This window comes from Siphateles boraxobius, unplaced genomic scaffold, assembly GCF_051911475.1.
Source record: "Siphateles boraxobius isolate OS27281-9 unplaced genomic scaffold, OSU_SipBor_1 12, whole genome shotgun sequence".
Classification (NCBI taxonomy): domain Eukaryota; kingdom Metazoa; phylum Chordata; class Actinopteri; order Cypriniformes; family Leuciscidae; genus Siphateles; species Siphateles boraxobius.
The window spans coordinates 14,526,052-14,547,956 of record NW_027508722.1 but is presented as its reverse complement, the minus strand read 5'-3'; the positions used below and the strand labels follow the sequence as shown (position 1 = coordinate 14,547,956).

Below are 21,905 nucleotides of genomic sequence, written 5' to 3'. Positions count from 1 at the left end.
CTTCAGCAGGTGAATGGCTCTCTCATTTGAATATCTACCATATCCACATGCTGGCGGCCATGACAGCTTCATTACCGCAATGTGTGAAAGTGACGGGAGGGGTAATGCATACACTCATGCCCACTGTACGCTTTGCATACACCCACAATCTCTCTCTCTCTCTCTCTCTCTCTCTCTCTCTCTCTCTCTCTCTCTCTCTCTCTCTCTCTCTCTCTCTCTCTCTCTCACACACACACACACACACACATCACAGACAACTCAACAAACCCTGTGTGGTTTAATAAGACAGCTTCAGCAGTGTGTCCTCTCAACCCCAATTTGGTGTGCTCCCTGCTGCCCTCGCTGGTCTATGCTGAGTAGAGGAGGTCCAAAGGTGACTTTACCTGTCAGTCATGCAGCCCGGAGCCCTTTGTTTCCCCGATTATGAATTTATAATGAATATCACCCTCACCTCCGGACGACACAGTAATCTAATTAATGTAGCAAATGTGTCAGACGTGTTCTAGCTAACGGCATATGACATTAGCATAGCACATAGCTTCCTTTAGCAGTCTGTATAAGCAGTCTTTGCAGATGGTGAACAAGGCTTATAGTTTCATAAGAATCACTTCTTCACTTAATGTCTTTGGACATTTAATTGCATCTTAAGTACAATTCAATGAAAATGTACATCTTTGCATACAATTTCTTAATTACTTGTGTCATTGAAATATGGTTAAAGTGAATTGCAGAGTGTACTGACAAGATAAAATATACTTTAATGTGATTTCTATTTAAGGTTCCATGTCATGTATTTAAATATATTTGTAATTACACATTTGTAATGTTGAAGTTGCAATTAAGTGCATTACAAATATATTAACTTTAAATGTAATATCAAATGACACATTACAGTATTTTAGGCAACACATCAAAATAAATGTACTTCTTTGAAGCACAAAAATAAAAAAATATTATTTGTAATGTATTTAAAATAACACTTAATTTGACATAAAAGTGTTTTTTTTTCTAAACGTGTGCCAAAGTCCCATTAAGGCAAGTCATTTTACTCTGCGCCCATCTTTGAAACATCTCTCGGGCAGCTATTTCAGTCATGCAAGTGCAGCTCCTATCTCTTTGAATGGGGAACATCAAATTCTCCAGAGCTGTTCGCCAAGTGTACAATTAAATATCATATTTGAAATCACCAATGAAATCTGACAACATCTGACTCAAATTATGTTTCTAGATACTCAAATTATGACACAAAATTTGTATGTATAAAAGCATGTGTCACCGTTATGTTTAGTTCAGTCCATGGACTTTTAGTTTATTTTAAATGAGTCACTTGTGTTTAGTTTACAGACGCGTTATTTTCTATGGACACCGATTATCATCACAGTCCTGTCACTGCCGGATGGTTACAGCCCAGTGCCATCTCTTGGGATGCCCTGCAGTGACCTCGACCCGCAGGTCGTGCAACCACCAGCAGCGTCAATGCGAGAGGATCCTGCGGCTCCGCCTCCAGCCTCTTTTCCCTATATCCATCTCGACCCGTCAGCTCTGCCTTGGCTCCTCCAACATTCGGCTCCACCGGAGACTCTCGGCCTTGTGGGTTCACCGGGTTCCCTTGTACCACCGGCTCCTGCTCAGTCAGTCATCACTCTACTTCTGCCACGGACATACGGGCCATCTGCTGCGCTCCATCGCTCCACCCCATAGGCTACAGCGGTTTCCTCCTTCCCTTCGGCTTCACCTCTGTCCTCGGTCACACCGGCATCACCCCAGTCCTCGGGTACTCTGGCTCCGCCTCCGACACTTGTCGCAGCGGCTGCGCCATGTCTCCTGAGCCTGCGCCATCGCTCGGCTCCTTCGACCCCCCATCTGTGCCTTTAGATTCTACGCCTCAGTCTCCGTCGGTCGTCCCCTAGATGACATCAGCCACCACAACACCATCTTGGCTCCTCCCTCCCTCGACATTGCCGTGGGCTTTCGGCACTGGATAGCTCTCGGTCTGTGCCATCGGGCCGTTTCCATCTTCGCCGCTGGGACCTCGTCATTGTTCGGAGGTTGCCACTCCTCCGTTGCCGCCAAACCTCATCAGCCCTTCGCCTCCTCCTGTTTTCATCCCTTTGCCAACTCTTCTTCCTCCTCAAAAGCCGTCTCCTCCGAGGGGGGCGTTCTGTCATCGTTATGTTCAGTCCATGGACTTTTAGTTTGATTTTTTAATAGTCACTTGTGTTTCTTTGTCTTTGTTTCCCACCACACATTAGTTTCAATGGACACTGATTATCATCACAGCTGTTCGTTATTTTGTCATCATCACTGTGTATTTAAGTTCCTCCTGATGCATTCTTCATTTGCCCAGTATTGTTCCTTTTTAAAAAGCTGTCTTACATGTTGGCTGTTTAGTTTTGAGTTGTTTAAATAAATCTTGTGTTATATTCGCCTAATCTTCGTCTTCCCTGGATTTAGCGTCACAGCATGTGCTGTCAGACTCAGAACACTGATTGTTTCTAAAGCATATTGGGAGTCACGAGGGTCCGTGGCTACCGTTGGAGAACGAGTAACGGCAAACAAGGATCATGTGTGCCTTGATGACCAATCACATTACAGCTTTTTTTGCCAACCTTGCTGACTTGCCTTCAAGTGGCTTTGATCTGGAGCTTCTAATGGTTGCTGCAGTGACTCATCGACTTTACGAATTGGTGATTTGCTCTTTTATTTAGAAGGCGGGACTTATTTCACCATATTGCACGTTGCACTTTCTCCCATTCATATGTTTGCACCATCTTCTATATCGCAAGTCTTTGAGTGCACTTAATTGTGTTAAGAAAGTGTAGCCTATTCTCTTTAAGTGGACTTGAGTGGACTTTTATTTCGCTGATATAATTGTATAATTAAATGAGGGAAAAATCCAAATCTCAAAAAGCTGCTTGCCAAAACTACATTTTAATAAGATATATCAAATCAGCAATAAATTATGAGATGAATGAAATGATAAAGCTTGTTTCTTAAAATACTTTGTTTCTCAAATAAAATATATATTTTATATATTATATATATTTTTAGCTGACTCATATGCAGTTTTGGTTATTATCTTGTGTTCTTATTTGGTGTACAAGTATGATTCATAACTGGATTAAACAGCTGAAGGAGCTCACAGAAAAACAGATGCTTTAGATGGTACAGTATAATACAAATGTCAGCTTTCAGTTGTTCTGACTGGCCTGCTGAATAAATAATACACCTCATGAAGATGTCACAGCAAGGGCCAAGCACGTCATCTTGGAAGGTGGACAGAATGACAGGCCGCTGACATTAACCAACACAGCAGCCTGCACTGGGACTCTGCCTGTCAACGTGGTATTGCCCTCATACAACCGAAGAAGTGGCTTGTCTGTTTGATGCATACACACCTCCGGTCTCTTTTACTGGTATTTGTGCGTCCAGTGGGAGTCTCAGGCCCGGTGCTGCCAGCACTGCTATCAGGCAGCTGAGTGTGTGCAGAGCCTATTAAGACGGTCTCCATCGTTAGAGAGACAGCAGCAGCTGGCAGTCAGGGTTCTTTAGGGATCCGTGGCGAGTGATGTTCAGGGGGCAGGCGATTAGAGGAACATTTCAACCTGTTGGGCGAGTCTTCACATATGAACCTTTGCCTGGAGTTTGAAAGGTAGAAGCAAGGCAGGAAGAGATGGGGCAAGGGAATCTCCTTTTAGTGAAAATCTCAGTCTCTTAAAGCTGAAGTGTGTGATTTCTGTGCCTCTGGCTAGCATCACCAATGAAATTGCAAGAATTATGGTTTCCAAACAAGTTTTGGTTTTTGGGAAAAAAAGACCAAAATAATGAATAATAATTTAATAATAAATTATTTTAAAGTCCTATAAAATAGGTAAAACATCTGAAATAAAAAGACACTCAGCAATGCCCTTGTTCAGCTATTTTCAGTACAGGTCCTATATACTTGAATTGGTAAGGCTGCAGTCTCTGAAAGTGTTTGTCAATGTCACACTTAAATAACATATTTCAAATAAATATATTTAAAATATAATAGTAAAATCATAACAATAAATATATATATATACACGACAACAATAAAATAGAAACTCTTACAACAATGGTTTAAATCAATTGTCAATTCATGCAAAGAAGTGTTTTTGTCAGGCTAGTCCTGCGAATGCGAATGCGCGTTCAGGAGTAACAGGTTATTATGTAAAACAGTTCATTTGGCACCTTTATATCAAATTTGATCGAGTTCTTTTTTAAAGTGTAAGGCAAGACCATTGGTACCATTGAGCATTACAATTTCTCTCACTCATTTGATATGATATGTAACCTGCCTTATGTCTCTGACGGGACCAGGGCTGCCAACTCTCACGCCACACATCCATTTTCTCAAGCAGTTAAAAAACATCACAGAGCAAAGATGACACTGACAATGCGCGCAGACAGACAAAGAGCAGGTTACTTTTGTTATGAAAAACTTTGTGAGTTTTATTTTAAAATTAAAAACAATAAAAATAAAACCGTTTTATCTCTCTTTAAAGGGTCAGTTCATCCAAAAATGAAAATTCTGTCATCGTAGACTACACTGACCCGAGTTGTTCCAAGACCTTCGGTCAACTTCGTAACACAAACAAATTATAGATATTTTTAAATAAAATCTTAGCGTTCTGTACTCTCCATTGACTACTAGGCTAACTAACGCTTCAAAAAGTAAATCGTAAAACTAAACAATATGAATTGAGTGGTTTAATTCAACACCACTCAAAGACTGAAGAGTCTTTTTTGAAGAGACTGAAAAATTCTAATTTTCTGAAGAGACAAGACTGATTTATATTGAACTTTATATTGAACAGGTTGAAATTATAGGCATTTATCCACATATTAGCATTGACCAGAGAACAAACAGAAGCTCAAAAGAACTTGCTTGACCAATGAGAATGAACCTCATTGGTGCTACTAGCTGAATCTCAAACGTGCTGCGTAACATGAGAATGAATCTCATTGGTACTGCTAGCTGAATCTCAAACGTGCTGCGTAACATGAGAATGAACCTCATTGGTGCACTGCTAGCTGAATCTCAAACATGTGTAGCCTAACATGAGAATGAACCTCATTGGTTATTCGCACGTCAAGCAAACACGCTTGAGCGTCCATCATGAATGTTTATGTGAATAAAAGCCTAAATTAAATCTGTTCAGCCTATAAAGCGATCATGTGTCTTCAGAAAATTTGGATTAGCCTAAGCATGCTCACTTCATATGGATTAGTTTTACGATCTCTTTTATATTAACTTTTTTAAGGATCAGAGTGGTTACTTGGACTTGTCAATAAGGAACACAGAAATCGCTCAGATTTGAGTAAACATATCTTCATTTGTTCTTGAAGATGAAAGGAAGTACATGTTTGGAACAATATGAGGGTAAGTAAATGATGACAGGATTTTTGGGTGAACTAATCGTGGCATGACAGAACTCTGTACCGCCTCAGTTCAAGCTGCATGTGAACCATCTGTTCTCTTTATTGAGAACCAAATAAACCAAATAAACATGAATCAACATCAGAAGGTATGTTGAAAGATACAGTACAGCTTACTGAAATGTTTCATGTCTTGTAATCTTTCAATGAGTAGCCTAAGTCAACCATGGAAAGACGTGAATAAAACCGCTTGTGAACAATATCACAGTAGGGGTTCAATCTTCAGCTGGCTGCTAGAAAAATGCATTTTGCTAAATGCTAATAATACCAGCTGACAGCCCTCTATGCTTACAGGTAGTTGAGAGAGATTGTTTCCTTGAGAAAAATTAACATGTAGGCTAGTCTACTCTACCTCAAGATCAGAATCGAATCGTAAGATTTTTAATCGAACCATAATTCTCACTCCAAGCTAAACTCAAAAAATGACAGCCAAACCAACCCTTCACCCCTTATAAAATGTATTTTTGCCTTGATGATTTCAGTTTATTGAATATTGCTTGCAGCTCTTATTTTGATGGTTTTATTTTGAACTGTTTGCTTTTGGCGATTTTATTCCTTTATTCTCCTGTTCTAGAATGTCTTGATGATTTGATGTCCCAGGCAACGACTGTGAGAGCAGTGGATGGTTTGAAAAGGGGAAATACTGCTTGCTTTGAGGGCTTTTACTCGTTTGATTAAACATATATGATTTTGCAGCGACAAGACCGACAGTTATAGAAAGACAAGAAGAGCAGCGGCGCCATCTGCTGGTCAAGTATGGCCTCACACGATTGTTAAATATTTATGAGAAGGCACAATTTGTATGACATCCAGACAATGATCTTTTATAGCTCACTATGGCAGTAAAATTGTTTGAGTAGAGATTATTATAGGGATTTAGCTCTGTGAGCTCGGGTTTAAATCACATAATGTCCTAATGCTCTGTATTTGCTTATTAGGATGGGGTTATTGTGTTTAAGGGACTTCAATCACAAACATAAATTCCCTCTCGTAAACCTCTCAACACACACATCTGTAGTTTTAACAACAAACTGTCTTCCACACAGGCCACATTATGCTTTTATACATTAATTTGATTGCCGAGCAAGATATTAATGTGTACGCAACTGTGGATTAAATAATTTAATTTATTAGGTTATCTTCTTCAATACAGATTAATCAGTACAGAGACAAAACACTGTTTTACTCAACAACGACAGTAACTTTTTTCATGTTGCATTGTCCCTCTTCAAGCATGGGTTGCACTTCAGCAATGCCTTTGTAAATGTATTAAATTTGCTCCATTTTATTGGCAAGATATAGTCAATCACTCGGATTCTCACTGCATATTATCTTCCTCCTCTTCCATGTTCTCTTCAGATTGAGAATCGAAGCGTTTGTTTCCTGAGCCAAAACTGTGAATGGCCTCAGACACTGTGTAGCGACTCCTGCCTTCAGCACAGGCCTCCATTTGTTTCACACTCAGTTGGGACTGTAGGAAGAGGTGCAAGCAACTGTCCGACAGCAGAACCGGACTGTGTACCACGCTGGAGGATGTAAGCATATAACTGATCACCATTACATTTAATGCATTTTCTATGAGTCGAGATATACAGTACCTGAGAGATATGTCGCATGTTCTCAAGCTAAATGCATTCTTTCAATCATGATTTTATGTTTTCATTTAACATGTTTTTTAGGGCTAGTCTGATACTTACAGTTCTAGAAAATTTCGGAGTCCCTGCATACGGGCTCCAATCTCTCTGGCATTGTTGAGACTGAAGAATGGGTTTTTTGGAGGAAGTTTTGGTAGATGTGTTCTGCAATTCATAGACAACCACAAAGATTCAGTTTACATGCGTCACACAGAAAGTTGCCTTATGACTAAAACTTTAATATGTCTGCATCAACAGAGCTGCCTAATTATGGTAATTAGCAGTATTGTTTTTAACTAAAACTATTGGGGAAAAGAATTGTAAAATAAAATAAAGTATTAGATCAATAAATAAAAAAATCAACTTTTAAAAACCATGCACACAAAATAAATATTATTTATCTCTTGGCAACAAACTGAAATTGCCTAAGTTGAAGAACTAAAATGACAACAAAATTAATTAAACTTGAACTAAAATTATAGCGAACACTGAAAATATATACATTTCTTGTTTCAAAATATTAATAAATAATAAAATATATACAGCACATAATACTAAAATAACCCTTGTAATTTGCAACAATTAGTAAAAAATAAATACATTTTATTAATAATAAATAATAAATACTAATACTAAACTAAATAAAAATAAATTACCTAAATTTGAATGAATTGAGATGTACCGGGTCAATGACATGACGCTCAGTCATTTATTAAAACAATACATTAAATATGTAAGTCTCACACATACAATGACTGTCATACACTTATTCCAGGAGTGAGGAAAATATGTGACAAATATACAATTAGATTTTTAGTCTTGAAAATTGTATAAAACCTCAAGAAACCAACATGAATACAAATACACAGCCCAACCAAAAAAAAAAATGCTGTTTTGATTTAAATAGGCAAAATACTTAAGAGTCTATGATTGCATCATTATTGCGGTGATTATTATGTTTATAGCATGTTATAGCCTATGTCTGGCAACAGTTCTTCTAACCAAAAATGAATGCGCCTCTTGATGAAAATAACATCATTACATTTATTTCCATCAAGAGGTGCATACATTTTTGGTCAAGATCTTGTATTGACAATGCAAGAGTCCAGCACTCTGTAAAGTCTCCTCCAGCACATCCCAAAGACTTTCAATGAATTTAAGGTCTGGAGAGGTGCCGATTCATGTGTGAAAATGATTATTCATGCTCCTCACAACCATTCTTTCATAATTTGAGTCTGCATAATGAATCTTGACCTTGTCATTCTGGAATATATCCATGATGTGTCTTCCTTCATACTACATCAATTAGGGTTAGAAGAACGGTTGCCAAACATATAACATGGTAGAAACATAATAATCACTGCAATAATGATCCCGTCATAGACTTTTAAGCGTTTGCATATTTAAATCCAAACAGCGATTTTTATTTTTATTTTATTTTTTGGCCGGGCAGTTTATATATATTTGTCAGTTTGATGGGTACACTTCACGAGATTTTTCAGTCTTTCTTGAAAATGGCATAAAACCTCAAGAAACCAACATGAATACAAATATATGAACTTTTAAAAAGATTTTTCATGTCCACTTCATTGACTCTATTACAAACCAATAACCATCAGTGCACAATTACTGAACAAAGTAAATAACAATATGATGCAGTGCTTACATACATGAGCATGGCATTTTCCTGTAGCTTTTTTCTTAGCCACACAAACTCGCTGTATCTCCGCCGCACACAGGAACACTTCTTAGTGAAGGCCAAACTGTTTGTCTAAGTGAATATAAAATACAGAGAATGATCAGGGAGTTTCTGCCCTCTTGTTTGACTATTTTGTGTCCTATATATGTTTCTATTGCACTTACATGTATACAGATTTCATAATCCATGTAGGCATGCCAGAAATCTTCCTTCTGGATGCGAGGGTCCCTCACCCACACACCAGTGAATTCCTGCATACGTCCAAACGTGAAAAAAAGACCTCACACATACGCTCACAAACTCACACTGGACAGGAACACATAGCCAGTACTCTGAGGTTTAAAAATGGGAAGAATAAAGAAGGAAGTATTTTCATGAGACATTGGTCCTGTTGACCAACTGGGGCTGATTCATGGCAACTGTAGACTAGGGAAAAACATCAGAGCTCATTTTGTGTCTCTGACTGACAGCGGTGCTTCATTTTTACCAGCCACCAGAGACATAGCAGACTAGCAGCGTCATTAAAAATAAAAGGAGCAGGAAAAAGCAGCTGGAAAAAACATAACACCTTAAAAACAACTAGCAGTACTTAAACAGTTATTCAAGGACACTTGACTTGTAGCCAGGGCCTGAATTAACACTCGTCATGCGCCAAATGCGAGTAAAAATCGTTGTTGCCGTGTATATGAAACAGAATATCGCCAGTAAAATTTTTATAAATTCTAGAAATGCTAATTCATTAGCAGAACATGAACGTGAACAAACGTGAATGACAAACGGGCCAGCGATGCATAGTCACAAATGTTTAAGTCTTGCCAAGTTAAATATTCAAGTGCAAGAAGACGAGACGGGGAACTTCATTTGTTACTTGCGCGCTGTGAGAAAAGTTTTCTGTACGTAAACATCTGGCATGTGCGTCAAGAAGCGCGGCAAATAATGAATTGAGTTCTCATTCGCTGCTTCTTGCGCTTGAACTGAACTTGAAGTCAAAATGGCCGTCTTGGCAAGCATCCTTGTAAACATAACAGAGTCAGTTATGTCTTAAGTGAATGTAAACAATTGAGAAAAAAAGCATGTGTAACAGTATATTGGACCCGTGCATTAACTCTTTAAAGTGACAGCAGCCTAATATTCTTGCTGCTGTCTGTTTTTTCAAAGATTATTTGATTTTTTAAACACCTTTTTACAGAGAACTGCAAATTAACATGTTTATAAGAATGATCACAACACTTCTGAGGTAATTTTGTCTTTATTTAAAGCACCTATAGAGATTGCTCACTCGAGATTTAATGTTAACAGTGATCTTTACAGAAAACAGGAAGCCAGAAGAGTGAAACTACAAAACAAAGGTCTTAAACACAAAAACCTCAAAACCTAAATGACCCTACTGCTATGAAAGTGACACTGACCAACAACAAGCGTGTCAATGTTCACAAAAATGTGATTGTATAGTCTTAATTCTAGAATCTGTTTTTGTGCAAATTTACGGATTTATACCTGCATGAGCCACACTTTATGCTCTCACAGATCACGGGATCCATTACAGTATAACTTGAGTAAGTGCGTAACCAGGGGGTTTATAGTACATTTACACAACAAACAGTTCCTCTCGAGCAGGTTTTCTACATCCGTCGTCATCTCCTATGTTAAATCACAGTTCAGATCATAGTGACAAAGAGGACAGAAGAATGAACATCACAAGTGAATTTTTCAAACAACAGACCAAGAGACACAACAACATTCGATTAATAAACATCTTTTACACTACAGTAGCGCTCTAGTACTCCACTCACATTTCTACAGGTTAGTGTGTTAGGAAGAGCTTCACATTGGCCTGTGGATTCACACACTTTGAAAACACGGTATTTCAAACAGTAAACTTATGCCACAGTGTTTGTGTATGTGTAAAGCTGCCAGGAGGTACAGTAGTATTCACTGCTACATATTTCCCTCTCACTGCTCGTCTTCGCCGTGCCAGGTCAGCTTGTCCTCGTAAAAGCGGATTACCATCTGGGGCCACCTTTTACTGGCCTCGCTGGCTGACAGTAAAGCTACTTCATCTGTGTTTTTCCTGCGATGAAATAAAGAAATAATGATATGGGGTAATGGACAAACACGGCAAATTAAAAGCACATATTCACCGGCTTCAGATTTGTGGCAACAGAACTGTAAACTACTCCATCTTTTTGCTGTGAGGGTGTTTTTGATCTTCATCTCTATTCGTGTGTTGAAGAAGAGCATGGACATGAAGGGAATTCCTTGGTATCGGTATTAACTTTAAGCGGAGCGGTATTGTTATTGTTCACTAAAACTAAAAGGATTCAAAATGGTTTATGTTAAATTACAGTTGAAATAAAATTTCAATTATAAATCTGACAAACTTAAACTTGGCAAGTAACTCAAATAAAACAAAGTCAATTAATTTAGTTTAAATATAAAATTTTTAATATAAAACTGAAGAAAAAATGATGAATCAAAATCACTAAAACCTAAACTAGTATATAATAGTATTTCATACTAAACACTGAAAGAGTATGGTCACAATATTATTTTAGTATTACTGGGATAATATACGTTTTTTACTTTTGAATTAGATTTTATTTTTGTATTTTTCATTTTAGTAATTTTGTAGCACCTGACAACAATGTGCTTTTATTCTAATAATTTCTAAACAATTTTCCAATTAAGGCAATGTGGTGTGAAACATAAAAGCTTAGTTAATATTGAGGTGTGTATCGATACATGATCAGAGTTTAAAAATTTCAATGCACTGATTACAGAATTGAATACTAAGGATTATCGTTACACCATACATTCTTTTTTTGGTGTGATTTATATTGCATTTAAAATTAACAAAGCAGTGTGGAATAACAAGAATCTCCATAAATGGTCCAGTGTAGAAATATTACCACTTGATGAGAAACATGATCTCTCCTTGTTGGTCCGTGCATCCGATGATGCAGTCAGGTTCTGGCTGGCTGGACTGTCCTGCTGGGATCTCAGCGCTGTGATCACCAACCTCCTCATTACCTCTCTCAATGAGTTCTTCCTGAAGCCGCTGGTGAGCCTGCATGATTCCAGACACTGAACTAAACTATCACAAAGCCTGACAAGGTTTTGGAAATAACTAAAACTCAATACTAAAGGTGTGCAATCCTGGTCCTGTAGAGCCAACCTTCTGCTGAGATGAGCTCCACCCTGTTCCATCGATCCTGATGACCTTGATTAATTAGCTAGTTTAGGTGTGTTTAATAGGGTTGAAGCTATAAACTGCAGGAAGGCGGCCCTCCAGATCAAGGATTGGACTTTGCAGCTTTATACACAAAATACAACAACAACAGTTATTCATATTATGGTTTAAGCAGTTTATCTAATGCAGTAAATGTATTGATATTCAGGAATTTGAATGCTTATCTTGAAACACTGTAGTGCAGTAACACCTGCAGGAGTAAAAAATGTAAACGGCACAGCAGTATATAAAGAAACTAACCGTGTCAGCGTCTAGCTCCGTTAACTCTTGCTTGGGCTGGAACTCATGGTCTAGAGATTGACACCCCTCTTGATCTGTCTCTCCTGAGACGGTTAGGTTTCTGAGAAACTCCTCTATCAGCTCAGGACAATCCATGTTGTCCTCTGGCTCCCAGGTATTCTCTGCACTGATGGAAGTACTACAGACCTGTTATATACTGGTAGATATATTAAATACATTTTTGACACACACAGGCAACATTTTTCCAGACACTCACTCTGTAAAGCCTTTCCACTTTAGATAGTATTCAACTTTTCCATCGTTGACTCTTCTGCGGATGATTTTTTCCACTGCAAATTCTTGGACAACGGTTGTCTCTTCTGCTTTCCTGTTTTTCACATTCTGCTTTTTCCTCATGATTTCCTATAAAAACACAGCATTTAATAATATTTTCAAAGGCTTATGTATTTCAAAATCTATTAAAAAGCAATTATAACAAGTTTAGCAGACATATTATAGCTAATCAAATAGGATATTTTGACATGAAAAGACTTTTTAAGGAAATTGGTTAGTGACGATGATTTGGTTTTGTGATAGGCCCAGAATACCACAAAAACTAAACTTACATTATACACAGAATTGTTGTTTAGCAATAAAGTCCGATAAATTTTAAAATAATTTTCCACTTGATACTTATGTATTTGTTTGTTTTCTGTTAATGTATCAAGCGATGTTGCATGAAGGAATACGAGGAATTCCTTAAATAAACAATGGCAACAATACGTCGCTGATAGTGAAATCACCGCAATATTCATGACGTTAATTTCCAACTAGCTAAACTTTCACAGTCACTAACCAAGCAGGTTAATATTGAATGGTTGTTTTGTTGTATTTAATTATATCCATTCTACGCCACTGGTATGAATTTGATGAGTGCGCGTGCCCACCTGCCGAAGCCTCACGCGCAGTTCATGCGCTATTCTTTTATTCCCACTGCTGGTGATTAATGCTCGTGCAAATGATCAGTCTCTGTACAAACAACGCGGTGCATCCACACGGAAGATCACAGTACTGTTCAGTAATCAAGCATCGCTTACTATATCGCCTTCACGATCATTGCTTTACAGTTGTGTTTACATAACTTTTCATGAATGAGTCAAATTAAACATGGCCGATTGGGAGAAGGGGAGGAAGTGGTTTCAAAGGGAAGAGGTCAGTTCAGGAAACCGGGGGAGGAATCCTTAAAGGCGCATCCCGAGACGAGAGCAAGAGCTGGCTGAATTTCTCTGCGCACATGGACGGTTTTTTTTTAGAGAAGGGTTTAATCTGACACTATATGTAGCGCAAAACGCCCTTAGAATTGGCTACTATGTAATATATTTTGATTACGATGATTTGCACTCATATTGGCAACAGTTACAGGTTTTAATGCCAGATGATTTTGCTAGTTAAAAAAGAACGTTAGTGATTTATTGTATATATAGAAACTTTTTCGTCTCGGTTTAGGAAAGATGTAGATAGGGAAAATACCTTGTGTTGTGTTGACGTCACAATTGTAATGTTGTCGAAGGACACTGGAGGGCGCATGCGCTACTAATTTTGTGCATTCATAAAACCTACAGCTCGAGTTCAGTGATTCATGGTTTATCCGTGTAAAATCTCAGTAGAAGACATTGAAAATATTTCTTAAACGATTCTTACTTTAGAATTAAAGTAAGGTTCCACTTTAAGGGCCAAAAAAAAATTCTATTCGTTTTATACTAATACAATTAATTATTATTATAATTGTTATTTTACATTCTATTATATAGTCTTGTTTAGACTATAATTATATCCTATATAAAAATATATAATTAGGGTATAACTGCATTATGGCTCAAATTACCATATGGATATAGAATATTAGTATTAATTAGTATCTTTAGATGGACTAACCAGTTCTATCACCGCAAATTCTTTGTTGATTTGTTTTGCAATAATTTTATTTTTACTGTTAAAATAGTGTAAAATAGCACATTATTGTGTCAAATGACCATAAATGCACTTTAATGCATTTTTTTAAATAATAATGTAATTAATAACGATGGTAATATTAGTCGAGGATTGCATCTAAACCTGTCTGCACGGGGTAGTTTAGCGAGCTTTAGGTAATAATACGGAGCTCTTTACTTTAGGACGCTTTCATGTAACTGACCATAGGTTTCGGTGTAGAACTTAAGCTCCTCCTATTTTTTAATTGATTGACAGGTTTCCACCTACCAATCAGAGATAAGGTTGATTCGGATTGGTTGAGTTTTTCACCCAATTGCATTAAAGATATAAAATTAAAGAAATATGTTATCTTCCACAACAAAAGTTTTTCCTTATAGCTTTTACTAACATTTTTCTATATTTTACCTACATTACTTTTTCATTGACTTAATATTTCATATATTAAAATGGAAACATAAAATATGGACTTTTAAAATTAAAATATTGTATTTGATGTTAAACCCTGCCACTCTTAGTGGGCCCACAAGAGGTCGCTATTATCCATCCATAAATCTCTTGGCATCGCCATTTTTAAGTGGTTGTTTTGTTCCTCATAAAAAGTTTTATTTTTACGAGATAACTTATAAAACGTTTCATTACATTTGCTAATGTGTATATTTAACATTTGCTCCGTTTACTTTATAATTTCCTTATTAACTTTATGTCTCATTTGACATTATGTGCAATTTATAGCTTCTTTTTTTAGGTTGCACGAAATCAAGGCAAGTTTTTTTGTGACGATTATTACCTAAGGGTTAAAACGACTTAGGCCCAAAAATCATTCTCTTAGTTTTGATTTTTATTTGTAATTCATTACAGCACATTTATTGCATTTTATCATGTAGCTATTGCATATTAAACCGTTATATGTTAAACCTCAGATTTGTCAGTTGGACCTGCAACATGTAAGCTAGAATGATATTAATTTGAAAATGTTTCATGTCATATAAACATCAGTTTGAATGATTAATTCAGAATACATCGTTAGTATTTTCATCTGCATAATGTTTTCTTTTTCTTTATGTTTTACTAAAATGATCCTCTCTGTATAGGCCTAATAGGAGGAGCTCTGTTATTCAGCTGAGGGCCCGGGCCCATAATGGTTGACAGATGGGACATAGAACGAGAGTTAAGGAAACTCACAGATTTCTCTCTCTCTCTCTCTCTCTCTCTCTCTCTCTCTCTCTCTCTCTCTCTCTCTCTCTCTCTCTCTCTCTCTCTCTCTCTCTCTCTCTCTCTCTCTCTCTCTCTCTCTCTCTCTCTCTCTACACACAGTCCAGTCCTCCAGTCTGCTCTCCATCTCCAGCAGTGACAGTCCTGAGTGGGCCATATGTGAATACGTTCATTAATGCAGCCATGGCTCCTGTCAGGGTAGAAATGTGTCCAGATGGAGGGACCCCACTGTGCAGGCCTGGCCAGCAAGCGAGAGCTGATGTGTGGGGTGGGGATCCGCTCTAACTGGACTCTTTCTCTGCGAGCGGGTTCCCGAGTTTTGGCACGCCACCGTCCCTCGGCTCAGGTTACAGGTACGCTCGTGCCGGCCGTGTCAGACATGTTGTTTTTTTGTGGCTTGTCAACCCCATGAACCCTGAACAGATTAGTTTGAGTTCAATTTAATGAAAGTGTTCTGTGGAGCTTAATTCATCGAGCAGTTTGTGAAAGGGTCAGCTAATTTACACCAAGGAATCCGAAAGGCTGACATTAAATATGGTGCCTTCATCTGTGCATCTCGCAGCTGACACTGACCAGGTTTTCTGTCACCAAAGTATTCTCTGTTATTCTATAATTTAGTCCTTGTGGACAGAGTGAAACAAATAGTTTTCCTTTTTTAAAAATCTGCTTAAACCAGCTCATTGTGAGCCATCTTAAAATTAAATAACTTTACTTAACACAGAAAACAAAGCATTTTTCACCTTATTATTTGAACAATCAATAATATAATTACTAATATTAATTCACATTTATTTCGATTTTAAAAAAAATTAATGTAATAAAAAAATAACCCAATAAAAATTAAATGACTAAAATAAAATTTTAACACAGGAAAAATTATCTTTTTATTTGATCATACAATATTTTTGTTATTACTTAGGCTATTATTGCTCTCTAATTAGGCACACAATAAATCCCCCCCCCCCCCAAAAAAAAAATTCAATGCCACAAATTTATACTATTTAAAATGTTATACCTGAAAATTAATTTCTACTTTTTAAGGGTTCATTCAAATTTATTTAAATTTTTAAAAATACATTGTGTAAATCAACACTTTATGTGAATCACATTCAAATTAAATGACAAAAAATTAAAGTTTCTTAACACAGGAATAAGGTATCTTTCAACTTATTCATACAAATATTGTTATTACTGATTATTGGCTCGCTCCTACTTTGGCTTATATCCATTCTATCCAGTTACTTCTTTCATTTTATTTATTCTCATTTTCATGCAGTTGAATTTAGCTTTTCACCACGGATGAATCGGAGAATCGGGCGAGCCAGGGAATCTCACTGAAAGCGCCTCGCAGTCTTTCCCAGCAGTGTGTTTGTTAAAACTGTGGGTTCTGTATGTTTTACCGGGTATATCTCGCTCACCCATCGCACTCTGCCTCTCCATATCAGCACTCAGATCACCATTATCAGCAAAGTGTCGGCTACACTCAGAGCGGTCATCTGTCATTCTCCTTCTTTTGCTTTGAAAAGCCCAAACCTGACACCGGCTGACAGCCTCTGTTGTTTACCCAACTAGAGGGACACGGGCGATTGTTCAGAGAACATGACACGGCATACTGGGCGGCAATATGGCGGACGGCTGGGCCCCCTCGTCAGCCGGCTCTCAGCACCTCCGTCAAGACTCCAAACCCAACAGAGTATCAGATTCACAGGCCCATATTTAAGCAATCTGAGGTTCACATGATGATTTGGGTAAGGGACTGGGGGATTGAGCCAGGGAATTGAAACTGACATTCTGCTGGGGGAGAGACGGAGGAGTTGAGGAAAGACCACCTGGGTAACCTTTCATAGAGCTGTCCTCTTGTGCCAAAACACCCTGGAATAATATTCTCTCGTTCGCTCCGTTTCACAAGTCTTGTACTAAGTGCTAAAACAGTGGCAAAACTCGTGAACGTCTTCAGTTTGATTAAGCTGATTCAGATTGTACAACAACAAACTAATTTCTAATTTTACAATTCTAATAACTCTACAGCATGATTCTTCATTTGTTTACAACTGCATTTTTTCAGTAAACACCAAATTCCTATACAGATTTTTATGAAAGCACCAAAAAAGGACTGGGTGTTACATAAAAAATGTGACAATGGATAGTTCACTCAAAAGATGTTACAAAGTAAACCCGAATATGATGACAAAACTATTTTTTTTAAAAATGGCTACATCAAATCTTTAAGTTAAGAAATTCAAAGTTTAAGCAGAACTTGCAGATTTTTATTTTGTACTCATATATTTGTATTTACTCTTAACTTAAAATATTTGAGTTAGCTTATTCATACATTTCACTTAAAATTATCATTATAATCTCAACTTAAATATTTTTAGCAGTGGAAACTTGGCTAGCTTTAACTATTTTATTCAATAAATATTACATTGCTTATTGGTAACGCAATGCTTTGAAAGCATTTACACAGCATAGCAATTGCTGAATGAATACAGCATTATACATTTAATATGTAGGCTACCTCTTCTCAAACTAAGCTCGTGCTCCACTTGTCACCAAGAGAAGAACCCCCCAAAAACCCAACATAGCAGAAACTCTTCTAAATGAACATAGCAAAACGCATCTAAATCTCCCATTTTACTCAAAAAACATTATATAACACTTAAATTTTGCATTTACTCTCCCATTCGAGTGCCATGACAAAGCATGCTGCATGTGAAATAGAAATCCTAGCCCAGTTTCAGTTAATTGTAAGTTTGTCTAAATTAAAAGAAGTCAGTTCACCAACCTCAAAACAATGAAACAATTCAGATTACTTAAAATGTGTCAGTTTTGTGAACTCAAACGTAAACGTAAGTTCTAAATACAAATAAAAGTTAATTTGATTGAACTCATTTGTTTAATTTAAGTTGGCCCAACATTGGAATTGCAATATCTTATTTTTTGCTTAAACGGAAGAGAGGAAGTCATACAGTTTTGGAACGACATGAGGGTGAGGAAATGATGACAGAATTGTCATTTTTGAGTCAACTATCCCTTTAATATTCTCTCCATTTGTATATGTGTGTGTGAGTGTTCTGAGAGAATTGTCTTTTGGAGAAGAGAAATGCCTCCTTGGCACGAATGTGTGCAGAATGGGAATAATGAGAGATTGTTGATATAGTGAAGTCTTATAAAGGCTTCGTGGTCATTGCGAGTCTTTACGGGACTGCGGGTGCCTTTACATACATGAATGGGGGAATTCCAGTCCGCTCTGCCCGCAACAACAGACTTTGTGGGAATCGGCAGCTGTCCCACTCTCTCTATTTTGATGTCTCCCTCTTAGGTCCCCAGTTCCTTAATAAAAAAAATTAAGAAATTATATATATATATATATATATATTGTGTGTGTGTGTGTGATGGAGGCTTTTGAGAGAGTGAGCAGACATCCTGTGTGTGACAGGGATCACTTTCAGCAGAGCACTACACTCATTCCCCTCCTCCAGCCCACACACAATCCTTTCATTCCCTCTAATTAAGACTGAACACTGCGTGTGTGTTTCTTTATCTAAAAAGAGAAAGTTTCAGGTGTGTTAGTTCCAGTTTATTTCTTACCAGATATCTCAGGAAGATCAGGGAAGCAAAAAGCTGCAAACAATTAACTGCAACTATGGAATCGTGTTTAATTAGGATCGAATAATAAATAGGCTTATCAGTTTAAAAGGGAGAAAACGTTGTATATTTTCTTGTGTATGTCATGTGTCCAATCAACCGCTGTATTTTGGCACAAATCCGTCTGTCGACTGGTAGAAGCTTGATAAATTAAGCAGAAGTCGAGATGGAGAGTTTGCATGACTTCATCCTTGAAAACCATGAACTAAACTATGCAAGTTAAAAGAAAATACGGGTCTATAATAAATACGGGTTCACTTGCACTCAGAATCACAAACCACAATGTTTCATGCAAATTATTGTCTTAAACTTAAAGCATGAAACCATCAAAATTCAACCGAGTACTCAAACAATAACGTTTTTTATGCATTTACTTAATAGTTAGTTTTCCTATTCAGTAAATGTTTTGTTAATAGTAGCCTATTGTGAATTGTTGGGCATACAACTACTTTCATAAATGTTTGGTTTAAGTTTTTTTTTTTGACTTTTGCATGATGAACAATTCTGCCACTGTATTTTCCAGTGTAAAATGTGTGTCACTACTGATATTTGTGATGAATTTAATGCGTCTTTGCTGAATAACAGTTGAGACATTTATAATATTACAAAAGTCTTATATTTCAAGACCAACTGTGTTCAACCTTGATAATAATAAATGATATTATTTTTTAATAATAAATAATAAAAAATGTTTCTTGATCATATTAGACTGATTTCTGAAGGATCGTGTGACACTGAAGACTGGAGTAATGATGCTGAAAATTCGGCTTTGCATCACAGGAATAAATTACATTTTAAAATATATCAAAATAGAAAACAGTTATTTTATAATATTTAATAATTTCACAAGTCACGTCTCAGATTTCTGTCTCATAAGTAACTAAGATCTTTACATCCTTCAGGTAATGCTGACTAGAATAGGTTTGGTAGGGGGGGAAAAGGTGTACAGAATCACTGAAAAAGAAAAGTACAGCCATTGTCCACCTTTTACTATTTTCTCCAAGAGTTCTTTATAAAAGCCAGTGATTACTACTTACTTTCGCTCTGCTCTGCTTTTGAAACCAGAATCTGTCTGTGGTGGTTTGTGCCGTGTGTAACACAGTCCAGCAGGCGACATGTTGACCTGTGACTCTGACAGGATATGCCATGAGAGGTAACAAGAGCGCTGGATATGCCTCAAGCCACTAAGAGCCTGAGCACTCACATGCATTATTCAAAGGCCTGCCTCAGGGGACAGCAGCACTAATGGTCTCCATGAGAATGTACCTGATAGCAGGACTGTGGTCAGTTCATTTAGCATCACAGCACCTCTGGCTTCATGACAACATACGTGGCTCAGATTGCTGGCTGCATACAGCCGGGAAAAGCGCTGTGAGAGTGTGAGAGTGAAGTTTAAGTAATGGTTCTGTGGTGGAATAAAAGTCATGAGTCAATGCAGTATTTTGTATCATGATGAAGTAGATATTTGAAGTCTGATTAAAAATAAAGACACGGAAAAACAAGTATGCCAATATGTTATAAAATTGTCTTTGGACGCCTTCATACTTTCTTTTTATTTTTTATTTTTTGAAAGCTTGACCACTTTCTGGTTCGAATTAGTGATGGACTAATTTTTACCAAATTAATCGATTAATAGAAGTGTTAACTAAAAATGTAGTTATATACGTATATGGGGTGCACATACATTTTTTGGTCTGATTCTCAAGGGAGCACCTGGAGATGCTGCTTGGTACTCACACTTTACGAGACACGCTTATCCTAAAAGCTGCCTAAATGTAAAATATAGGTTCATCTTTGTTAAATCTGTATTTTATTTTATTTTATTAACATTAAATAGCACAGACAACAGCAGGAATAATAAGCTGCTGTCACTTTAAGACCGAACGCACAGACCGAATATACTGACACAACCGGTTTCTTTCTCAACTTTTCACTTATGAAATAACCAAGAGAATACTTGGCGAGACAGGTATTTTGTCATAATTTTGAGTTTCCATTCAATGTGTCCATTCAAGTGCAAGTAAACGTGAAAGAGGAGTCAATGTGGTGTTTGAGCGCTGTCTGAAACAAGCCTCTCTCTCTCTCTCTCTCTCTCTCTCTCTCTCTCTCTCTGTCTGCGTGCGGCTGTGCTCACAGATTACTGAATTTCGCCTTTTCTTCCGCGTTTAAAATCGTTTGAATGTGTAAATTGGAGAGAAAAAAACATGTCCAAATGATACTTTCACTCTATGATGGTTAAACTTAGCAGTTAATCCACAAATCACATGCTTGCCGAGCCGTGAGGCCTGGTCCGTACCGATCACGGATCGCGTCGCAACCCTAATAATTAATGAACACACTTATCATCATTATTGCTATCTTACCAGAGATGGAGAAAGATCCTACTCCAGGAAGCAAACGTGTCCCTGACCTATATATATATATATATATATATATATAGGCCAGCCAAACACATACCGAATCTATCCAAAATAATTTTTTTGCCACTTTATCATGAATCCTTTATTTAATATTACTTGTTTTTATATTAATTTTATTATTATATTTTATATAATGTGTTTTCATTATTTATTTTTAAAAATAATAGATAAAATAAACTTAAAAAAAAAAAATATATATATATATATATATATATATATATATATATATATATATATATATAGATATATATATATAGACATATAAGCCTCTTTCAAAAGTAAATAGTGTATTTTTTTTTTAATTCAGACTGCACATTTCCAAATCCACATTGCCATCATAAAGCCAAACATTACTGCATTTTTATAGTGTT

The 21,905-nt window shown here is 37.0% G+C and overlaps 2 protein-coding genes across 4 annotated transcripts; both read right to left on the bottom strand.

Annotated features, from left to right (window-relative positions):
• Positions 1-6,567: 6,567 nt before the first annotated feature.
• On the bottom strand, positions 6,568-9,107 carry snx10b (sorting nexin 10b). Its single transcript, XM_077209162.1, has 4 exons — positions 8,958-9,107; positions 8,765-8,865; positions 7,158-7,259; positions 6,568-6,986 (listed from the first exon to the last, which is right to left on the bottom strand). Exons 1-4 carry the CDS (start codon positions 9,048-9,050, stop codon positions 6,779-6,781), a joined length of 504 nt encoding a protein of 167 aa, XP_077065277.1. The 5' UTR covers positions 9,051-9,107; the 3' UTR covers positions 6,568-6,778.
• Positions 9,108-10,026: 919 nt separating this feature from the next.
• cbx3b (chromobox homolog 3b) lies at positions 10,027-21,499 on the bottom strand. 3 transcript variants are annotated; one of them, XM_077209157.1, is made up of 6 exons: positions 21,478-21,499; positions 18,692-18,799; positions 12,540-12,685; positions 12,284-12,461; positions 11,703-11,860; positions 10,027-10,864 (listed from the first exon to the last, which is right to left on the bottom strand). In XM_077209157.1, the coding sequence occupies exons 3-6, from the start codon at positions 12,677-12,679 to the stop codon at positions 10,747-10,749; spliced, it is 594 nt and encodes a 197-aa protein (XP_077065272.1). In that variant the 5' UTR covers positions 12,680-12,685; positions 18,692-18,799; positions 21,478-21,499; the 3' UTR covers positions 10,027-10,746. The 3 variants fall into 3 exon arrangements, with proteins under 3 accessions (XP_077065272.1, XP_077065271.1, XP_077065273.1); XM_077209156.1 differs by lacking the exons at positions 18,692-18,799; positions 21,478-21,499 and adding an exon at positions 13,210-13,464; XM_077209158.1 differs by lacking the exons at positions 18,692-18,799; positions 21,478-21,499 and adding an exon at positions 13,210-13,463 and having other exon boundaries at positions 12,284-12,449.
• Positions 21,500-21,905: the final 406 nt, after the last annotated feature.

Bases quoted from the DNA above. Each gene is read 5' to 3' on its own strand.
- snx10b (XM_077209162.1), bottom strand. From the start codon at position 9,050: ATGCAGGAATTCACTGGTGTGTGGGTGAGGGACCCTCGCATCCAGAAG. The intron at 7,260-8,764 runs GTATGTAAGCAC...TATGAATTGCAG, and splicing joins CAGGAAAATGCCATGCTCAT to AACACATCTACCAAAACTTC. The intron at 6,987-7,157 runs GTAAGTATCAGA...TACATCCTCCAG, and splicing joins CTCCGAAATTTTCTAGAACT to CGTGGTACACAGTCCGGTTC.
- cbx3b (XM_077209157.1), bottom strand. From the start codon at position 12,679: ATGAGGAAAAAGCAGAATGTGAAAAACAGGAAAGCAGAAGAGACAACC. The intron at 11,861-12,283 runs GTTAGTTTCTTT...GGAATCATGCAG, and splicing joins CGGAGCTAGACGCTGACACG to GCTCACCAGCGGCTTCAGGA. The intron at 10,865-11,702 runs GTAATATTTCTA...ATTTCATCGCAG, and splicing joins ATCATGTTTCTCATCAAGTG to GAAAAACACAGATGAAGTAG.